This window comes from Calidris pugnax, unplaced genomic scaffold (assembly GCF_001431845.1).
Source record: "Calidris pugnax isolate Ruff unplaced genomic scaffold, ASM143184v1 scaffold118, whole genome shotgun sequence".
In the NCBI taxonomy this organism is placed as follows: Eukaryota; Metazoa; Chordata; class Aves; order Charadriiformes; family Scolopacidae; genus Calidris; species Calidris pugnax.
The window spans coordinates 5,545,876-5,566,761 of NW_015090855.1; the positions used below are offsets into that span (position 1 = coordinate 5,545,876).

Below are 20,886 nucleotides of genomic sequence, written 5' to 3' on the forward strand. Positions count from 1 at the left end.
GTGAGAAAAGTCTCGGCCGCCCTGTAACGCGCGTGCGTCCCCCCGGCGGCACCTTGGCGGGCTGCGCATGCGCCGTACACCCATCACCCCCTCCACACACAGCCCGGCGTGCGCGGTCGGTGCCGGGCGTAGCGGTTCGCCCCTGTCCCCCTCCGGCGATCCGTACGATGCTGCCCTCTGACCCGCCGCGGCGGGGTGAGAGGTCGGGCGGCCATCTTGTGGCGGCGGCTTGTTATCGGTGAGGCGGCGTCGCTCCTTCCTTCTCCCCCCTCCCCACCCCTTCCCCTCCCCCGCCGCGGGCGGAGCAGGCCCGGCCCGGCCTGGCCTGGGCCCGCCGCCATGTCCTCCTTCTCAGAGTCGGCGCTGGAGAAGAAACTGTCGGAGCTGAGCAACTCCCAGCAGAGCGTGCAGACGCTCTCGCTCTGGCTCATCCACCACCGCAAACACGCCGGACCCATCGTCTCCGTCTGGCACCGGGAGCTCCGCAAAGGTAATACCGAGGGGCTGGTTCCGCCTCTCGGCGGGGCCTCCGGGGCGGGGAAGGCCCTGTCAGGCGTGAGGGGCGCGGGAGGCGCCGCTTAACGGCAGCCGCTGCCCCGCTGGTGAGAGCTTTTATCAAACTTCCTGGGGAATGTCACGCACAAGTACGTGTGTGCTCTTCGAGGCGGTGTTTGGGAAAACGGAGGATGGAAAAGTTGGTTAAAACAGCCAAGGATTAGTTGAGAGGGAAGAGGATGCTTTGCTGGGCCGGGCAGCTCGGCTGTAAAACAAAGATGCACTGAGCACTTTTCCTGGGTGTGCTCGAGTTCACTGTGAAGTGCTTTGTTGGCTGTTTAGCTTTTAGACGTTGTTTTTTGTTTTGCTTTGTTTTTTTAATTTTGGGTATTCATGCTGTTATCCATTATAGAATTGCACTAAGGGATTAGGAGGTAAGCAAAGTAAAAGTGGTTGTAAAGATCTATAAAAGCGGTTTGGTAGTGTCATCCAGAAATATATTGTCCTTTTTTTCCTTGCAGATTAACTTTAGGAAAGTTTGCCTTCCTAAGTGCGGGTAAATTCCTGAATTCCTTCACAGTGAAGTGAGGGAGACTCCAGTGTCAGTGCTGGTGCCCTGTCCCCGGGGTGGCTGTGAAACCAGCCGGTGTCACCCTTTTCATCCCTTGAGTGGATGATGCTGAGGAAGCCCTAGATGGAGTATCTTTCATGTGATCACTAGAGTATATTAAGTATGAATTTTTGAAAGATCAGAGTTTGCCCTGCTGTGGGAATAAGTGCTTTTGTTTTCTGTCTCGTATGGGCATATTTGCAGCCGTTGAACTGTGTCTTCCATCAGCTCTGGCTGTAGTTAAATAGAAACTGATGGTGTTAAGAGGGGAAAAGTTATTGTATATGGAAGAAATTTAATGTTGCTTTGGCACAACATTGTCTGGAAAAATATTTGAGTTGCCACAATAGCTTTCTCCTGCAGTGTCATTCTGTTCTGAATTAAGTGGTTCTATACCAAAATTTTTTCCAGAGTTTAATTAATGAAAAATAAGCCTGTTGTTACATTATTTTGCTGGTAGGTTAGAACATCTCATTTTAATCATATATTTAAAGTTTATTTCTTACAGAGCTTTCCTCAGAGCTGATGTGTCACTGTGTGCAAAAAGGCTTAAGCTCATGTTTGTTTTATAAATTAGTTAGAAAAAATAAATGAGCAGAAGTAAGGAGATCAAGAACTGCTTGACTCAGAGGCCTCTGATTTGCCTTGGTAACATCGCTAAAAAGCTATAAGCAGCTTTGAAAATCATATTCATGAAAGGTGAAAGAAGTGAGAAATAAATGCAAACTCTCTTCTTTTTTTTGTCTTTCTTCTTCTTTTATTTCCCTTTCCCAGCAAAATCAAGTAGGAAACTTACTTTCCTATATTTAGCAAACGATGTCATCCAGAACAGTAAGAGGAAAGGACCTGAATTTACCAGGGAATTTGAATCTGTTCTTGTGGATGCGTTTTCTCATGTTGCCAGGTATGTTGCTGTGTTATGTATTTCTTCTACTCTTCTCTCTAGAGATCACCTTCTTGTTATACGTAGTTGAATTCAATGGGATTTGTTAGGTTTTGTTGTTGGGTGGTTGCTTTTTTTAAGTCTCAGGGATGCTTGTACCCTCTCTCTATTAGAGCTCGGACTCTGACTACTTTGTGACTAGGAACTGTTTTTTGTTAATCAGCCTCTCACAGCTTTACACGTTTGTTCTCGGCGTGCAACTCCTTTGTACTTTATTTTAATTGTTACCAAAAGATCTTGTGTATCTACTCATGGGTAGTGAAATGGAGTAGTTGCATGTGTCTTTTAAAGCCACATCATGAATGGCTCGTCCCCATTGTCAGAAGACTTTAAAAGAGCTGATATTTTGTGTCACTGGATTCTCATCAGACTTCTCGTTGGAGCACAGTTTCTTTTTGCATTGCTTGTTTTAACAGTTATCTGACATTAGTCTGCTTGCTAGAGGAAGGATTTCGTATGTAAAAGGGAAGAAATGATGCAGCTTCTATCCTATCAAAAATGGACTATCATTTAGTTAAGATTTTTCTCTAAATACCATAATAATTCCTAGTATCTCAACTAAACAGCTTTAATGTTCTGTGTGTTTAGTAGGATGCTGTTCTGGATGGCTGTCTAACTTTCAGTGTGCTATATGAGTACATTTAAGTGCCTAATGATCCAAGCAACCTGCTTTTTAATTGGGATGATATTGTCTGAAACAACTGTTTAACGTTAATACTCTGAATTGTAAACACGTCAACTTGAGAGTATTTTATAACTCTTCTTGCAAATTCTGAAGGATAGCAAGATTCTTCCTTTAAAACTTTTCCTGCCCTTATTTTGGGGTGGGAAATGTGGGACACTTTCAGGCAATCTTTGGTCCCAATAAAAAGGGAAAATTCACCACAAATGTGTTTTGCACAGTTTGTCTCAGACAATAAGAGAAAGAGTCTCTCTAAATGTGCAAATATTAATGGGTGCAGCTGCTGTAGTTTGGAAGATGCTCTCTTAAACCATAAGGAATGTTTTTCAGCTTAACTATAATTAATTTTCTAATCTTTGAATAGAGAAGCAGATGAGGGCTGCAAAAAGCCCTTGGAACGATTGCTTAACATCTGGCAAGAAAGGAGTGTGTATGGCAGCGAGTTCATACAGCAACTGAAACTTTCTATGGAAGACTCCAATAGCCCCCAAACTAAAGGTAAATGCCTGTTGCTTCTGTTATGTGCTTTACTTTGTTTATTAAATTGCTATTCGTTTAACTGAAACGACCGTGAGCGGTTGAGCTCTGGGCTCCTGCAGTTGAGTTGTTGCCAGAGCTGGTCATGGAGATTCTTTGGGATTGACTTGGGAGAAGTCTGATTTTCATTAAACTTGTAGTTCCAGTTTGAATGTGTGTGTGTAGCCTTGTGGCTGGCTTAAGGTAATTTCTGCTTCTGCTCACGCAGACGGAATATTCCAGCGCTGCCTTTTGATGTGAGGACAAATAAGTAGGGTGCAGGGAACTGTTGCATCTGCCTTGAGAGCAAAAATTGTCCTACTCTACATCTCTGAGAGTGGTCATTTGGGTCACTATGATGGTTTATTCAATATTGCTAGTGCTGTCATTCTCATATTAATATTTTTTTTTGCATAGTTACTCTATTTTATTATGATTTTTAATAATTGAAAGCTGGAATATATACCCAGAAGCTTGTCTGCTCTCTCTTTTCTTACACCAGCTGATGTCATTTAGGGAAAGCAATAATTTTGCATCATTTAATATTGTTAGAACATGATGGTTATAACTTTATTATTGCATGAGATGGATGTGAGAGAGAGTATAGGCTTCTTGCATTTACTGGGTTTTTATACTGCTTTGGCAGATACTGCCTCTTTTATAGCATCTGAAAATATTTTACTGGTAGTACTGTAATGAAAAGAGAGGAGCAGTAGGATGCTTAACCTATAGAAGGTGGAGGTCATTAAAAATCCAGAGTGTTGCCTTCAGGGGAATATTTGTCTACTTCAAGGAAGGGTCAGTGTCTTCAAATTAGCTAAAAACACCTTGCTGCTTTGACTTAATTTTGCTCTGTTCCCTGCAGAGGGGTGATACTTTGTGAGACAGTTGCCTTAGTCATTAGTGAAGTGCTCTTACGCCATTCTTAGGTCGTGGAAATAAGCAAGATATGTATATTGGAGTTGGTAGTTAATACAGATTTAATATGTATAAAAAAATACACTTACAGCTGTAGTTTTGTGTGTTTTAACATGCTTCTTCAGGCGAAATTACTGGATGGCTGCTTTAGCAGGTTACAACAGATGCCTTACAAATTGCTGTAATTTAAGTATGACATTCAGAAGGTATTGCCATTTTTTTCCCCAAATGTTGGGAGACCAACTGACCTGACCGAAAGGGTTGTCTCTAATGTATGAGGACAGGGGGAGTCTCTGCCCTGAGCGGTGGGAGAGGGGAAGGGTGGAAGGTGTGCAGTCTCTGTGTGAAATCACTCATATTGGGGTTTTTTTTGCTGTCTGGGTGCAATGCATAAGGCACTTGTTTGTCATAAAAGGGCAGATTTTACATGCCTGAATTCCTGTTGAACTGATTAACAGAGGGTTTGAAACTATTAATTTAAGGTACCTAGGTAAGTGTTTCACAAGTGTTTACTTTTAATCTAACCAAAATGATACTGTGTGTCCGAGAAACATAGGTGTGATTTCCTGGTGAATTGGCAACTGTTGCTCAGTGTCCTTCTCCCTTTGGCTGGTGCTCACTCAGTCCTGCTATTCTTGGCTGCTCAACTTCAACCTTTTTTATACAGAATCAAACCCTTCCTAAGTGTAACAGACCTGTGTCTGTAGGAAAACAGGAAGAAGAAATACAAATGTTTTAAAAACTGCTGTGTGCGCATCTTCACTTGGCAAGAAAGTTAATTTTTATGTGGGTAATTGGAGATACTAATACAGTATTTTTTATTTGAGAGAACAGTCCAGGCCTTTTCATGAGTGTGAATACTGCTGCTGCCTTGTCAATTCATTGTAAAAAAAGAAATTGAGATTTTGAAATTAAGAGAAAAAGAAATTTTAGAAACTCAGCAGAGTTTTCCTGAGTTTTTGTCATTGTTGTGACTGGCTTGTTTTCAAATCAGCTTCTTTGTGGTAAGAACTGGTTTCACGTGGGATTTTTATGGATAAATTGGTGTTGGTCCAGTTTGTGGTGGGTGACTGACTAGAAGGCTTTGTTGTAGCTACTCTATTCCATTTTCAAACAGGTGAATGTAATTGAGATGGATAATAATGTATCACATTTTTCCACTTTTATGATAAATGTTTCATCTGTAAACCATAGTACACTGCTCCTCCAAAACCATTCTGACTTGCTGGTTTTGAGTATACTCAAGGTAGACACAGCTGAGAAACAGGTGGTATTGGTATCCTTAGATTGGTGCAAGGTTGGGCAGTTAAAATTTGGAAGCTCCTTAAGGGTATCTCGTGCTGTGACAATGAGTAATCTTTTCTTCAGCCCAAGGTACGGCAACAAGTCTATGCAGGTAGTTCTCTACGGCTTTTTCATATTGCAGCGTCTTAAATTGCTGAGCTGGTAGGTGCTGCTTTCTGAAGAGGGTGGCTCTGCTTAAGTTGCAGAGAACCACATACCCTTAGAGTTGTGAAACTTGCCCAAATAAAGCCGAGTCCTGCATCGGTGAGAAAAGCCATCTTTAAAGCTTATCGGTGCGTGTTTCAATAGTGCGGCTTATTTCTTGTTTCGTTGGTAGCAAGGGCTTGGATCAAGGTGTAGCAATTCAGTTGGCGGCACCTGTGAAGTTACTGTCATGGAACAGAATTGATTGCACAAATAACGAAGCTTTCCCTTCAGAGAGGTGAAGAGGAAAGAGCTACCAGACCTTTCTTAGCATTATATTCCCTGGTTTTGATTTCCTCAGTGGTCCGGCTTACTACCATATTTTAGTCTTTCAGATTCCCTAAGGAAATCTGCATATACATGGTAATGAACTTTTGAATATTGATATCTTACTTACATTGTTTTAACTCTAGATGTGTTCATTAAGCTTGCATTTGCTTTCTCACTAATCTCATGGTTATTAGAGTGTTTCTTTTTATAAGCAGTAGGAAAGAGAAGAACCACCCATTTATCTTAAAGCCTGGAAAAACTGGGTCTGTAGAGGTTTGATGAAAAATCCTTTAGGTAATGCAAACTATTTAGCTGACGTGTTTTCGTTGTCTCTGTAATAAGCAGTGGAAGGAAGTCCTTGAATGTGCTCTGATGTAGGAGTATCACAGTGTAACACAGAACTGAACTGCTACCCATCCACTCAGGTTGTCTGGGTCTTGCAAATCCTGGCACAGGAAGTCAGACCCATATTAAAACATGGAAAAAACCCACAGAGAGGAGAGCAGGCAGGGGTGCTTCCAAGAATAACTGAAATAATTCAAAAGAAGGCACTTGGGGACAGGACTAGGCATAATTTTGGAGCAGGTCAACTCCAGTTATGCTGGACCTAGGAGAGACTACCAATAAATGCATGTTGTCATGAGAACTTAATCATGAGTAATCAACCCCCAAAGAAACTAAGGGTTAGAACAGTTGGAAGGTAGACACTGGGCTTCTCTTACTTTGTTCTGTGATGATCTTCTATTTCTTTAGGAAAGCTGTCTATTTTTTGTAATTGTAGTCAATGTTTTGTCCTAAATCAGTTTCCAAAAGTGTCTTCCTTGTAAGTTTACTTGGGCCTTGCACATGTTGCAAAACCCCAGGTATTTGGAACCTAAAGCCTACAAAAATTTACTTTTAGTTATAGGTTTGGGAGGCTTATTTTTTGTTATGCTGATTGGAGACGATAGCCCTGCCAACACATAAAAAATCCACCTAAATTCAACTGCTCTACCTCTAAAGTTACCTATAGAACTGCAGGAGTAGAACCCCCTGTTTTACAGGTTTGGCTGTTATTCTAGACCTGCAGTAGCTCTTAAATGGGGTTTCCTTGCATGTTTCCCTGTAGAAAGAAGTCTCTGCTCATGCAACTTGTCATATAACTGTACGCTTAACTCTCAGAAAAGACACGTGATGTAGCTGTGCTGAGACCGATAAATCCTCATGTTAATTAAGGGCTATTTGTCTTCTAAAAAACTGAATCCTTTGTGTAGTTCCCTCCAGTGAAACACATTATCTACATGGGGAGTTCCTTACCACTTCGTGTGTGCTTCTTGAATGAGGAAATGAACATAACCAAGTTCTCATGAGAGAAGATAATGATTTTATATTGCCTAGAGATTTTAAAAAACCCACATAAAACTACTGTTATTAACAGGAAACTTTTAAATTCCTAGTTATCCTCTTGAATGTGTGCATACAGATTCCACAGTTGATTTCTCTTTACCATGCATATGAGCCTGGAGTCAAATCAAAGAAGCCTGTTTAGCTCTAAACCCAGTCAAGAGATAAAAAACAAAAAGGTGAAAACCTAGACAGTAAGATCTCCCATGTTGCCAGCTTTACGGGGAAAAGCTCATACTTTGTCACCAAGGTCTCTGACACTGGGCTTCCTCCAGCCACTGGAGACTGTTTGAAGACTGAAAAGTTGGTGGAGAAGTACCTTTACAAGTCTCTCTGGACACTGCAACAGCAAGATGACAACAACCTGGAGTTTCACTGCAGTTACATGACAGCAGTTGTCTGTCATTTTGGAGAAATGAAGCACTTTGTTCCTTGAAAGCTTTTAGGGAGTAGTTCTATTTCTGAGCTGTGAAGAAGACCCCAGTGAAGCAGGAAAGCTGACTTCATCTCTAATGATGGTTTCTCTTCTTTAGGTCTGTGTCAAGAATGGGCTCTTGATTTTCCTGGAGGAAGCTGCTCATATTCTACAAGGATATGTCGATTGTTTCAGAAGATGCGTGTTACATACCATTATTGAATTCTGATCAGGTTTAGGCACTCTTAATGCTTGTTTTCCTCTTCTCTGGTTGGATCTGGCAGGCTTTTTCAGAAGTGTAGATTGCAATAGTTAAATTACTTCTGGCTACCGGATTTTGAAAGCTGCCGAGGCAGGGTGTGTCATAATCTATGCCTGGTTTCCTGTTCTTTTTCAGGGGTCCTTTTCCACCATATACTCTTGAGTATGAAAATACAGTGTGGTTTGGGTTTTTTTTTCTGTTTTGCTTTAATGGAGATGGTATACTCTTGAGTATGAAAATACAATGTGGTTTGGTTTTTTTTTTTTCTGTTTTGCTTTAATGGAGATGGTGTTTCTGTGGACCACTTTGTCCCATCAACTGCTGTTCATACGCTCAGGGAGTGGCCTCTCTTCAGGTACACTAGCTACCGACTGGTGCCAAGGACTGCAGATGTCTGTGCACCTACCTTCTTCAGAGGGTTTCCAAACAAACTCACTTGATCTTGTTGGGACAGAAAATTCAATTCTGAATCCTCTGTCTTAGAGTAGGAAACAAGCATAATACTGTGTCTGGTGGTAGAGCAGTTGGCAGCCCAGCAGGAGTAGCTCCTCGTCAATTCTGGATCCTCTGTTAGAGTAGGAAACAAGCATAATACTGTGTCTGGTGGTAGAGCAGTTGGCAGCCCAGCAGGAGTAGCTTCTCAGCAATTTGAATCCCAATTCTCATTTTTGTTTTCACTTCTGTGTACACCATGGTCATGCATTCTTCTACTGATTATCTTCCTTATATCCTTTGTTGGTTAATTACTTTATGATAAGTACACACAGGTGATAAATATTGATGGCACATTGTATTGGGCTGCGTAACTGTAAAAGCTCTCTTTGGCCATTTTGTCATCTGTACATCTCCTGTCATCTCAGCTTTTGTCTTTTGCAGACCTCACTGAACAGCAGCTGTTTTTCTTGTTGATCTGGTATCTGATTGCTTGGAGTCAGGTTATCAAGCACTCTATCCATCAGCTGTACACATACAAAATTCGACTGTACCTTTTTCTAGCCTAGATAGCTCTTCTCTAGCATACATCAAAAAATCACTTGGTTTAGGGTAACTGTTCCCTGTGTTTCTTTGCCTCCCATTGAGTAAATCTGTTCTCTAACAGAGATGGGTTTGTGTCTGCTGCATGAAGGTTGTTCAGCTTTTGCCCACACGAGTGGGATGCACAGCACCTCTGGCTTTCTCTCCATGAAAATAAAGCTTTTTCAGCCATAGGTCCCGCCTGACAAGGCAGGCAAAATTCTGCATTTAAAGACAGACCTTTCTGTTTACTTCCTCATTAGAGTTGGGCAAACTGATTTCATTTTAAATCAAGAATGATCTTGGATTTTCCTGTGAATGAAAGTATATATAGATTCTTCTGCTTGAACTCTGTGATTATCTCAGCAAGACTTGATTCCATTGAAGAGATGTTCTCAAAACTCTGTCCAAAGCGTTCTTACAAATTACCCTGGCTTTAATTAATTTTGGTGGAAAGCCGAAGAATAATCTGTCTTCTGAGGGCTCTATAACTGGATCAAAGGCTGCATTAAGACTTGTGACTCATTAAATAATCTGTCTTTTCGCTTTCAAGCTAAGGTATGCTACGCTAAGGTTCATTTAACCAACACTGTCGTGCTTTACAAAGTCCTTCTTTCTGAAGGTTACCTGCTTGGAGGTTCATGCTCTGCCCATTGCTGTTGTTGCTGTCACATTTTAGAGTTCTAGTTTCACAGAGCTGTCCTGAAGTCTTTATTTTGATGGAAGAGTAGAAGGTTGAATAACCAGCATTTTAGTTGATTGTGGGACCACAGTGAGCATACACTTGGTGAAAAAAGGTGACTTGAAGTTCTTCTGTCCCTATGTATCCTAGCATCAGTGCTTCCTTTCTGCTGGTAGAAATCCTTACCTGCATAAATACCTTACTATGTCACTTTTAGTGACATGGTTTAGAGACGTGTTTTTTTGTTTTTGTCAGAGTTAGGTTGATGGTTGGACTAGATTATCTTAAAGGTCTCTTTTGACCTAGATAATTCTATGATTCTGTGATTCTATAAATGGTATTAACCAGAGAATCTGAGCAGGGTTGAAGACCTGCCATTTATTGACAAATAGAACATTTACTTGCCTTCCCTACTTTCAGTGTAGGAGGCATGAATAAAAGTGTACAGTGCACACTGCTGATAGGAAGACTCTATCCTTGTACTTGCATGTATGGAGATACATGTGTGGGCAAAATCAACCTTTTATTGCTATTTCACGTTTGAGTGTTTGGAATATGATGCCAACATTGGAGTCTAACTGTGGTCATCCTGAGGTCAATCATCAGAGCTTCTGGTACAATTTTTTTGACGTAGAGATAGTTGAGGTGGGCAGAGCTGGCATCCAAATGAATTGCTTGTATGTGTCTTCAGTTGCAGAGGAGAAGAAGTCTTTAAAGCGGACTTTTCAGCAAATACAAGAGGAGGAAGATGATGATTACCCCGGGAGCTACTCACCCCAAGACCCCAGTGCTGGGCCTCTGCTGGTATGTGGGTTGGGTTGGGTGGGAGTTGTTCGAAGGCCACCTCCTGTGGTACAGCCACAAGGTGGAGCTGCCAACAAGGAAAATGCTTTTAATGGAGAAATTCGGTTGGGGGTTGAGAGGTCCATGTGAAATGGAACAGGTTCTTTTGTCATACATGAAACACTGTGCCACATCAGAGTGGTTTCAGGTACTCTAAACCAAGGTCTGAGTAGTACTACCAGTAAAGAATCTCAAAGGACTACTTGAAGAACAGACCACATTTTAAATTGTTTTTAAGGCCCGTGTGTAATCTCTCAAACCCAAAGCTGTAACATAGTTAAAACTTAATTAATTTTTTGTAGGACATCTCTCTCCGTGTGTATATTAAAAAGCTCAGCCTTTGATAGATTTGTATGCAGTTGATTAGGAAAACCAGTTCTGAAGACTTTATTTTGAGGCTGACACATTAGTGCTGTGGAAATAGTAGGAATGAGATGGGATCATTCTGACCATTTAAGGCTACAAAATGAACATATGTTAAACCATTGTCTATTTGAAAAGGATTAAAAAAATACACCATCCATCTGGTAGAGTGTAAACATTGAAAAACAAAAATAAATAACGGTTATCAAGGAAATAAGTGAAACTTTTTTTTGTTGTTTTTACCTCCAGATGCCTTGTAACTTAGGGTTTCTCTTGATGATAAGCATTGTGTTTGTTATTGTTGGAAATCATTAGCAGTTTGCAAAGAAGTAGTGATTATTAGGTAATGCACTTCCTTATTGTTCAAATTTAAAATACTTATTTAATTTTTTCAGTGTTTTTGTAGTTTTCAATCAATTGTAATGTAGTTTAAACATCATTGGTGTTATTTACAGGGCTAATGTTCCAGTTTCAAAAACCTCCCGTTGAAACTTCAGTATTTTTTGAAAACAAAGCAACACTTTTTTTCTTCCTGTTCAGAGAGTCTGTTTTTCTCCTTCTTTAATTTTTTTGAGCAGGGAGGAAATATGGTGTGTTGGGGAGGTTCCCTTAAGGCTGTCCTCATCCACATGCTTTTCCAGTTGAGCTAAGTGAGGATAGCAATGGCTTTGCAGTATCAGGACAATAAAAAGTTTGGTTGAACAGGGATAGCTTTCATTGTCATCAACATTTATGGTAGGTAACCAGTTAGAAAATTCTAAATCTTATAACGATGGAAATCTGACACATTTTTGTTAGGACTGATGCAAGTTTGGTTTTGCTTTTGGGTTGGGTTTTTTTGGCTATGTCATAATGCTCCTTTGGAATAAAACAAAAGGTGCACGTACACTCCTGCTAATCTAAGAGAAAGTCTTAGGGATGCTCAGCTAAAAGATAAGAGTCCCAATTTGATGCAATGCAAAGGTCATGTGCTTTTCACCTTTGTCTTAAGCGATCACTTAATAAGAGAGATTAGTTTTTCAGCAATAGAGTCTTGGAAAAGATGATCCTACTGTAATTATGCTTAAGTTGCTAAACACTGGGCTATTGGAAACTTAGTGAATACTCCCCGTGTTAGGAAGCAATAGTTTAAAAATTACTTGAAGAAAATATTCCAGAAATGGTTGCTTTCAAAGGTAGGTGACCTCAGATGCAGTGGCCACATCCACAGGAAATGGCATAAGAGTTACCTGGGTTTAATGTTAGTTAACTTGTCTTGTAGACCGAGGATTTGATCAAAGCCCTGCAGGACCTGGAAAATGCAGCATCAGGAGACGCAACAGTGCGGCAAAAAATTGCCTCCCTGCCTCAGGAAGTTCAAGATGTTTCATTACTGGAGAAAATTACAGGTATGGAACTGGAAGATGAATGAATGTGGGTCCAAAGAATAACTTAGAAATCAAAGGGTTTTTTTAATTTAAATAATCACAAGGTATGGTGGAGTACATTCCTGCTTTTGTGTCTTTGTTTTGCAGCTCTTGGGTAATTAATAGATAGCAATCCTGCGGAGTAAAAGTGAAGATGAAACTTCACAGCTTTTTTCCATTTTTTTTGGCTTGGACCAAGGCTTTTGTACTTGGAGAGCATCAGCAACGTTTTGGAAGAATTTAAAGGAAAATAGGACCAGTGTTGTGAAATGGATGTGTTTGATTTTGAACACCGTGACTGTTAGATGTTTTTGAGTTTTATCAGATTGTGCTGAGTCGACACTGAGTCTTTGATTGCTATGGAAAAGGAAACTCGCTATCCCCATTAATCTGCTAGTCTGTGTTTAAATTGACTTTTGCCATTGTATTTAAAAAGTAATCTTAATACAAGCATTTAAAGGTTGAACTGATTAGACTCTTGTTCCTGGAAGTAGTTTTAATTTAGAACTCGTTATGAACTATCGTTTATTCAGTCCTTTATAATATACTCTTACAGAGTCCAGCTGTGAGGGCTAGTGTGCAATTCATGTTTACTTGTATTGAGACATTATGAGTTATTCAGAGAAAAGAGGAATTTAAAAGTGCACACTGTGTTTAAATGTGAAAACCACCTGATTTAACTGCATTCTGAAAATACAGCCTAAACTTTTAGTTTAACCTGTTTATAGAGGCTAACTTCATAGATTTATCCCCCCTCCCACCCCATCTCTGCAATGATAAAATATAGTCAATCAGTGTCTAGGAAACCACCACTTTTGGGTTGTTAGTCCTGCTATTTCCTTTATATCCTCTGTGATAACAACTCTTATTTTCCTGTCGAGCCAGAAGTCTGTTTGTGAATGTGATGTCATTGTGTGTGTGGCCTGTGAATTGCCACCCTTCTGTCAAAGAGGAAAGTTTTAAACGTGTCCTCTCCATTACCTGTTGCTTTTGCACGTAGACAAAGAGGCAGCTGAGCGTCTTTCGAAGACGGTGGACGAAGCCTGCCTGTTACTGGCCGAGTACAACGGCCGGCTGGCGGCAGAGCTGGAGGACCGGCGCCAGCTGGCACGAATGCTGATCGAGTACACCCAGAATCAGAAGGATGTCTTGACAGAGAAGGAGAAGAAGCTAGAAGTGAGTACTGATTCAGCGTAATGCTTCCCTTTGTCTCCTAGTCTGTGTGTTTCTCTCCAGGGAGGTGATTCTAGGTGTTCTGTTTACTTTTGGAGTGAAACAGGGGTAAGGATACGGTGTAAAAAGTCTGGAGAAGGCAAATCTGTTCTGATACTCAGTCTGTTTTAATACATCTGGTCTTGGAAGGCCCAAAAGTGCAGACTTAAAGAAAAATAGGCACACCTAACAAAGTTTCTTCAGACTTGCCCTAGTTTTCTATGAAATCCCAGTTTCCGAAAAATCATCTTCCCTTTGCCATAATTAGCTGGGCTTTTTTTCCTTTTTTTTTTTTTGTTACACTTTTCCTTATGGTTGGGCGCCTGTCGTTTCCAGCCCCTACTTGATAAGAGGATGCAGTTTAAACAAGATCTTCTGGTATCCATCCTTTAACAGCCGCTCTCACCTCCGGCTTCTGTGATGGAGTGTAAATTTGGGTGATACCAAACAAAGCTGACGTGCGTTTTCTGCCGTAGCTCCCCTGAACGAGGAATGCAGGAGGCTGTAAAATGTGACTGCTCTGACTGGCCCCGGGCACCAGCTGCACGTCCTGGTGCCAGTGCAGTTTATCCAAAAATGTTCTTTCTGGGAGGAAGTTCTCTCAGCACTGCACCTTGGGACTGGAGTGGAAGTTTTAATTAATGATTGTGGTTGTATGTCACTCTGCCATCTGTTAAACTGCCCCTTGGCGGCACATTAAGGGCTTCCTCGACACTGTCGGCTGCTGGTTATTACGAACAGCTGTTGCTGGGAGGGACATGAGTTGCTGTTAGAGGACAAAAATCTTCTGGAAGGAGACTGTGCTGTAGCAATTGCAGGCTCTGTTTACTGTCATGACAAACCTAATCCTCTGACAGCTCGGCTGCATTGTTCTGAGCTAAATTTCATTTTGAATGTTTGCTTTGTCGTGTGTGTTTATACTGGAGTTTCTCAATGTCTTGTGACTGTGAACATGTTGCTTTTCCAGAGCAAGGTTTTTTTTTCCCCAAATGAGCCAAACAAGTGCTGATGCTGCATTCGGAATTAAGAGTGGATAGTTAATAATTCTGTTAGCTTGCTTGGCTTGAATTTCTTCAAGCATAGCGTCTGTCTTATGAACTGAGTCATTAAAAGGCGCTTTCAGACATAGATAAGAAAGATGCCATAAAAAACAATCCTTTTTGGCACCTGATTTATTTGCTGAACACTAGTGGAAGTCTTGGGTCAGTTCTGTTCACCTGTCTAGTAGAAACATACATGTGTGTGTATATACATAAAAATATATAAATTATAGACATGTTGCTGTTTACTTTTTAAAAAAGGGCAAGAAATATGTAACAAAATACTGCACAGCAATGTTTTAAAAAGCCCAGAACAATCCATTAATTTGAGTCAATTTGAGACTGTGAAATTAAGAAATTCACAATGACAACTTTAAATTAAGACTTCTAATGCGCTAGCTGATATGTTGTGACAATTGTGTTGTTTGGTTGTGGGTTTTTTTATGGAAAATAAGCTTTTGGTAAAGAATGTTACTTGAAAATTGTGACTGTGGCGGAGGCAGGAATGTAATCCTGAAAATTAAGCGGTTCACTGGCTGAGCTATTTTGTTAATAGGACTAATCCTGGTGGTGGCAACAGGACAGGTTGCTTGCCCATTGCTAAGTGTAAACACATTCTTTAATATATTGGAAACTAAAGAATGATCTTACTAAATCTCTGTTTAGGTTGGCATCTCTGTCGTTCTGCCAGAACAAGATGGCCTTAGCACTGTAGAAGTCTGAAATGAGTTGCAGGAAATGCCGCTCTTTAATACTTCCTTAACATGAAGGCACAATTCATACTCGTGTCAAATCTCCAATCTGAGCTGAGGGATATTGCCTGATTAAAGCATTCCATTGTTCTTGAGTTGTTGAGGGTTAATAAATAGTGGAAGATGGTGGTTACAGATATGACAGGCCATATCTTCTCATCGGTTCTGTTGGAGCCTTTGATGTTCTTACAGTAACGTTATTGATAAGCCTGGATTTTTCTTTGTAGTGCTAATAAGCATTTTAATAGAAGGGCTGAAATTCTTGTAGCAATTAAGAATGTATTAAAAAACAAAACATTTACTCAAGCAAAGATTGAAATAAGAAAATAACTTTAAACAATCTAATTTTACATATCTTCTTGTTACATGCTTTGCTCTCTCAAAATGTCTTTGGTATTACCAACTGTCAGTTTTTTTTCCTTGTGAAGTAAATTTCCTGACTTTCAGATGAGATGGCATTTTTAGATAGAAGTTGGATTGTTTACTCCACTATCCTGATCTAGCCAGAGCTTCTAGTTGGGGAAAGGGATTTCTGGTAGTAATGTGACTTAGGGCTTGGTTTTAAGATATGGAAATGTCTGACTTGGAAATCTTGTGTTTTATTTACTCACAAAGCAAAGCTTTTCAGTATGGTAATAAGCAAAGCAGCTAATCTACATCTTTTGAAAAGCAGCTTTCTTGGTCTAAAGAGCTACAGTTGTTTATTAATCCTATTAATACTATCCCTCACGAAACAGGAAATTCTCAAAACACATACATAAACTCAAGTGTATTTATGTCTAGGGCTAATGCTCAATATACTTTGCAATGTCAAAACCATGCAACACAGAGCTCTTGTCATCATGTGCAGAAAAGCTGTTTAATTTAGGGACAACATGATGAGCAAGGTGGTCTTGGACAATGAATTACACGTCAGGACTGATAAAGACTGGTGTGAGTAGGGACTGAAACAACGTAGTGCTAAGGAGCACTGGTAGTTTGAAGGGAGAAAGCTGGCACAGGGTCTGAAGATCATAACATATGGACAAACTCTGCTTTTAGGGTAGCAATCTTAAAAATTGAAAGTGTAATGATTCCCCCCCTCCTTTATCTGGGAGGGGGGAATTGTGATGATTTGATGGTAGTCGAAAAGTGCTTGGAAGGAAAAGGTAGAATTCATTTCGTTCTGGCAATCAGCAGCAGAGCAAAATCAGCTGAACCTGAGCTGATGCTGAACAGCCTGTAACCAGGCATATATTTTTAATGTTAAATATTCCCTAGGTTAACTTCCTGAAAGGTAGGGTGAATTCTGTTGTTCAGCATCTGAACACTGAATTTCTTTTTAAATGGTGTTTCATCTCAGTCAGAAGCTGTGGGCTCGATACAGCAGCTGCTGTATGATCTTCCGTGGCCTGGACTGGATCAGAGTCAGCCCAGACTTTCAGAATAGGTTTCAGGAAAATAAAATCCATTTTCAGGCAGGCATAGAAACAAGAGCTGGTGTTTCTATAAGAACGAGATAAAGTGTCTTCATGTCTCACATGGGTACTTCCGATGAAAGTTCTCTGATTTGTGTTATTTTTGGCTGTTGCTGTCTCTGTTACAATTACAATCAGCTGGGGAGGATTTTTTTGTCCTTCAGCACCTGAGTCTGCAGAACTTCAAGGGGAAGGATTGTCTTTTGAAGTCAGTGTGCTCTCTGTGAATGCATGGCAGGCAAGTAGAAAAAATCCAGGGAATCAATTTGTGTAAAACTGAAAAGCAGGGGGGAGATATCCGGGGCAACATTTCCATGGTGGTCTACCAGGTGACTATAAAATGAAGTCAACTAAATAGATGAGACTAGAAGAACCAAGTGAAAGTAGAGCTAGAAAAAGGCAAATTGTGTGGAAGCTTTATGGGAATCAAAAATAGCTACTGACAATAGAAAATCTGGAGTAAGTGGAGGGGGGTTATTTTAATGTAATGGGGCGAAGAGGAAAAAAATAGGAGATTGCATTCAGAATTTTTGTTTTGATTTGCAGTCAGTGATGCTGAGTTTTTCCCCGTGCCCTCCAAATACCTTCTGTACCTGTGTTTGTAAAAGGTGATGTGATGTACATTCTATAGTATATACAGTCTGTGTATATAGTACAGTGTGTTTGTGGGGGTATGTGTGTATGCATGTGAATATATCTGTGTGTATGTGTGCATATATGTATAAATATAAAGAACATACTGGATTAAAGATGCAGTTTAGGGGAATTTTTCTGATTGTTGACTGCACCTGAAAAATTGTGACTTCGAATCCTGCTGAGAGCTGTGGGGGTTTTTAGATGTTGATCATTTTTAATATTCATGGCTTCAAGGCACCTTTAATAAGGTGTTAAAGCTGTGCCCATATGAATTTGCAAACCCTCTTTGATAATGCATCTCTGAAGGATGAAGTACAGTCTCACTTGAGGTTTTCTGGACTGCCCGGCACTACACATTTTCTTGAAATACGATTTAGTTCAGCGGGTTAATATGCAATTTATTGCTGTGTTGCTTCCACTGCTTAGGTTTTTGTTGCGTGACACTGTTGGCTGCTGCTTTCCTCACAGATGAGAATTCTTGAGTTGTGGTATATTAATTTCAGTGGTTTAGGCAGGGAACAAGAGATGAAGTTTTTTGTTTTTCTGCCAGGAAACAAAAATGTTTCACATGCACACGAGTAGTAGGAGACAGCAATGGGGACTTGGCTGTGCAGGGGCGGTCTCCTGCTCTACACCTTGGGCAGGGCAAGAAGATCCAGAACAGGAGCATCCAGACATGGTGTGTCATCATCAGGTCTATAAATTGAACTGCTGATTAACTCGGCAAAAAGTGACTAACTGTACATCAGTATTTCCAGTTGTGAGTCGGTCCTGCCTTTGGGTGTGGGACGGAAAGGAAGGCTGTTCTGTAGTGAAACAATAAACTAACATTGCAGTGAATCTGGTTCTGGCTCGAGGCAACTGCTGTGTTTCTTTGCATGATGCAAATGTATCATCTCTTCACTTTGTAGGTACTTGTAACCATTTGTAATTATAGTAGTACTGCAAATGGAATAATTCTAAAAAAATAAAAACAAATAAAAATAATCCAATATTAATATATAGTGTTTTATGCATTTTACTGAAGTGAAGCAGTCTGTAATTACTCTTTTGCTTAGCAATCACAAGCATTAAGGTGTGTGAAAAGAGGTGACTATATAGCTGTTTGCTTGTGCTCTAAATGTTGGCTTTTGTTGTGAGCATCATTTGCACCTTCCCAGAGTTCTTGTGGGGAGAACATGTTGCAAATGAAGCCAGGTTTCATTCCCATTGTACAGTGACAGCCTGGGCTAAATCTGAGAGAGCCTTTAAACGCTGCAAGGGCTGATAGATGAGAAGGTGACATCTCCAGCAGCTGGAGAAATGCTCTGCAGAGGCCTCTGTTACTGACTCTTCTATTGGACACCTTCGAATTGTCCTCAGTAAAGAGGAGAGCGAGGAGACAAGTTACAGTTTCAGAGCCTGTAATTGTGCCGCGAGCAGAAATGCCATCTCTGGTGAAGTGTGATAAATGATGCCGCAGAAGAAAGAAGCCTTGTCAAATATAAAAGAGCAAGACTGTGAACAAATTTAAGGTATGAAAATGAACTGAAGGTCTCTCTGTAAGGAAATATGTCAGTGTATCGAGCTCTGATTCCTGGACTGCATCTTTCAGGTGTGGTGGTTAAAAAGCTCAGGACTGTTGGTTTAGTGCTGCTGCAAAAACCCCTTTTGAGGTGGGTTCTGCTGCGCTGAACTTGGGAAATGAAAGCCATGTCCCTCTCTTATCTGACTTCTTGCAGGGGCAAATCGACTGTGTGGCTGTTAGGAGCCTCTGAAGGCATTTGCTCTGCTGGCTGCAGCTCTGCTCTTGAGTTCTGCCAGGTACCAGAGAACTTTCTGTCCACTTGGTGCTCAAACACAACCTCCTGCAGGCAGGAGCTCGGACCACAGACGATGTGCTGTGCAGCTGTGGGCATTTCTGTGCTCTTCTCTGCAGGTTTGTGGCTGCTTTGCCAAGACACTGTTCCAGTCCAGTGCTGGGCTTGCACTGGTTTGCCTGGCAAAGGAAGGGACAGCCACCATGCTGCCAGGCTCCTGCCACTGCCCAGCTGCACCAGAGCAGACACAGCTCTTTTTCCAGGTGGCTTGTGGCTCCTAGTCCAGCAAGTGTCCAGACAAACTATTTCAGAGGAATTTGGGCTCTGGATGAACCCTTTAAATATGTGTAATCTCTCACAATTCAGTTGAAATTGCGTGGAAACATGCAAGTTTATGGATAATTCATGTCTTGTTTCCAGTTCTTTTCTCTCTTGTTTTTTTGTGTGAAGGTTTGTCAGCTGCCTTCTTTTGACCAAGACTACTTTTATTTCTAGGACTGGAGGGTTTCTTTAAGGCAAATCCATGTCTGTTTTGCAGAGAGACTTTTAAAATATGCTTTCTGTGAGGTTTGGGTGGTTATAACTGATGTGGAAAAAGCCCCCAAATTGAACTGTTCTGCTTGGGGTGCTGACCAGTGCCTTCCACCACCGTGTGAGGAAGATCAATTTATGCTTATACAGCATGAAATACAGGATAGATACAGTTTTAAAACTGGACTTATTCAAACCTGAAACTTGAGAGAAGGTGGAAGGAGGTGGGTTTGAAGGCAGGAGAAAAGTGCTGATGCACTTGGAACATTTTCCCTTGGAGAAGGGGAATTTTGAACTGCTTTTGAAAAGGCCAAAAAGAATTGCCTGGCAGGAGGTGGAGTGAGTGCTTATGTAGTGTGTAAACTGGGATCATCTGTACAGTCATTCTGGAGCACAGGACTGAAATTAAATGGTAGGCTTTTTTTAAAAATTACCTAACTTTATCTATGCTAAAAAAAAATGTTGGGTTGTCCTGTAGGTGTATACATACTGGAAATACTGACTAATAATCCATGCTTTCTTAGAAAATTAAAAAAACCTTTTGGGGAGGGCCAAAAAAACAACAAATGAAAAAAACCCCTGCTGTTCCAATTGTGATGGGCTGTGCCTGAATATTCTGTACGAATGTAAGATAAAGGCTTTAGTGTGCTGTTCGCATACTCACTGACCAGGAGCTTGACTGTCCTTGCTTTAGAAAGCCTTTCATTTTTGTAACTTTCTGCCAACACCTTTCATATTGGTCATTTCTTATAAATATGCTGTTAATGTGACATTCTTATTCTAACATGTTTTAATGAGTATGTTTTAAAAGTACTTTACATAGGTTAAGTGGCAAGCAGCAAAAGTTAAGAAATACCTAATCAACCCGCTATATTAGTGTTGTGTATTTTATGTTTTTAAATAGAGATTTTACAAGACCATATAAATATATGTCCAACCCCTCAGCTCACTACATTCTCTTTTCAAATTCCTGTTAGGCCTCTGGTGCATTTTTTTCCCTGACTTCTGTTGTCTTTCAATACATCTGGCTCAAGCTACAGCAGATCAAAACTGAGACTGGCTGCTCTCCCTCATCACTTTCTAAGGTCTCATTAATGCTTAACTAGCTGTTTTTCAGTAGATGCAATTGCTGTGATGACTTGCAGCATCACAGACCCAGAACGGGAATG

General features: G+C 40.7%; 1 protein-coding gene across 1 annotated transcript in view; it reads left to right on the top strand.

Annotated features, from left to right (window-relative positions):
* The first annotated feature begins 97 nt into the window (after nt 1-97).
* Nucleotides 98-20,886, top strand: part of RPRD1B (regulation of nuclear pre-mRNA domain containing 1B) — a 27,916-nt gene continuing 7,127 nt past the window's right edge. Inside the window, exons 1-6 of the mRNA XM_014943827.1 lie at nt 98-490; nt 1,880-2,009; nt 3,095-3,228; nt 10,370-10,482; nt 12,146-12,272; nt 13,291-13,466. Coding sequence (XP_014799313.1) covers nt 340-490; nt 1,880-2,009; nt 3,095-3,228; nt 10,370-10,482; nt 12,146-12,272; nt 13,291-13,466 — 831 coding nt within the window. The 5' untranslated portion in view covers nt 98-339. The remainder of the gene's footprint in view (nt 491-1,879; nt 2,010-3,094; nt 3,229-10,369; nt 10,483-12,145; nt 12,273-13,290; nt 13,467-20,886) is intronic.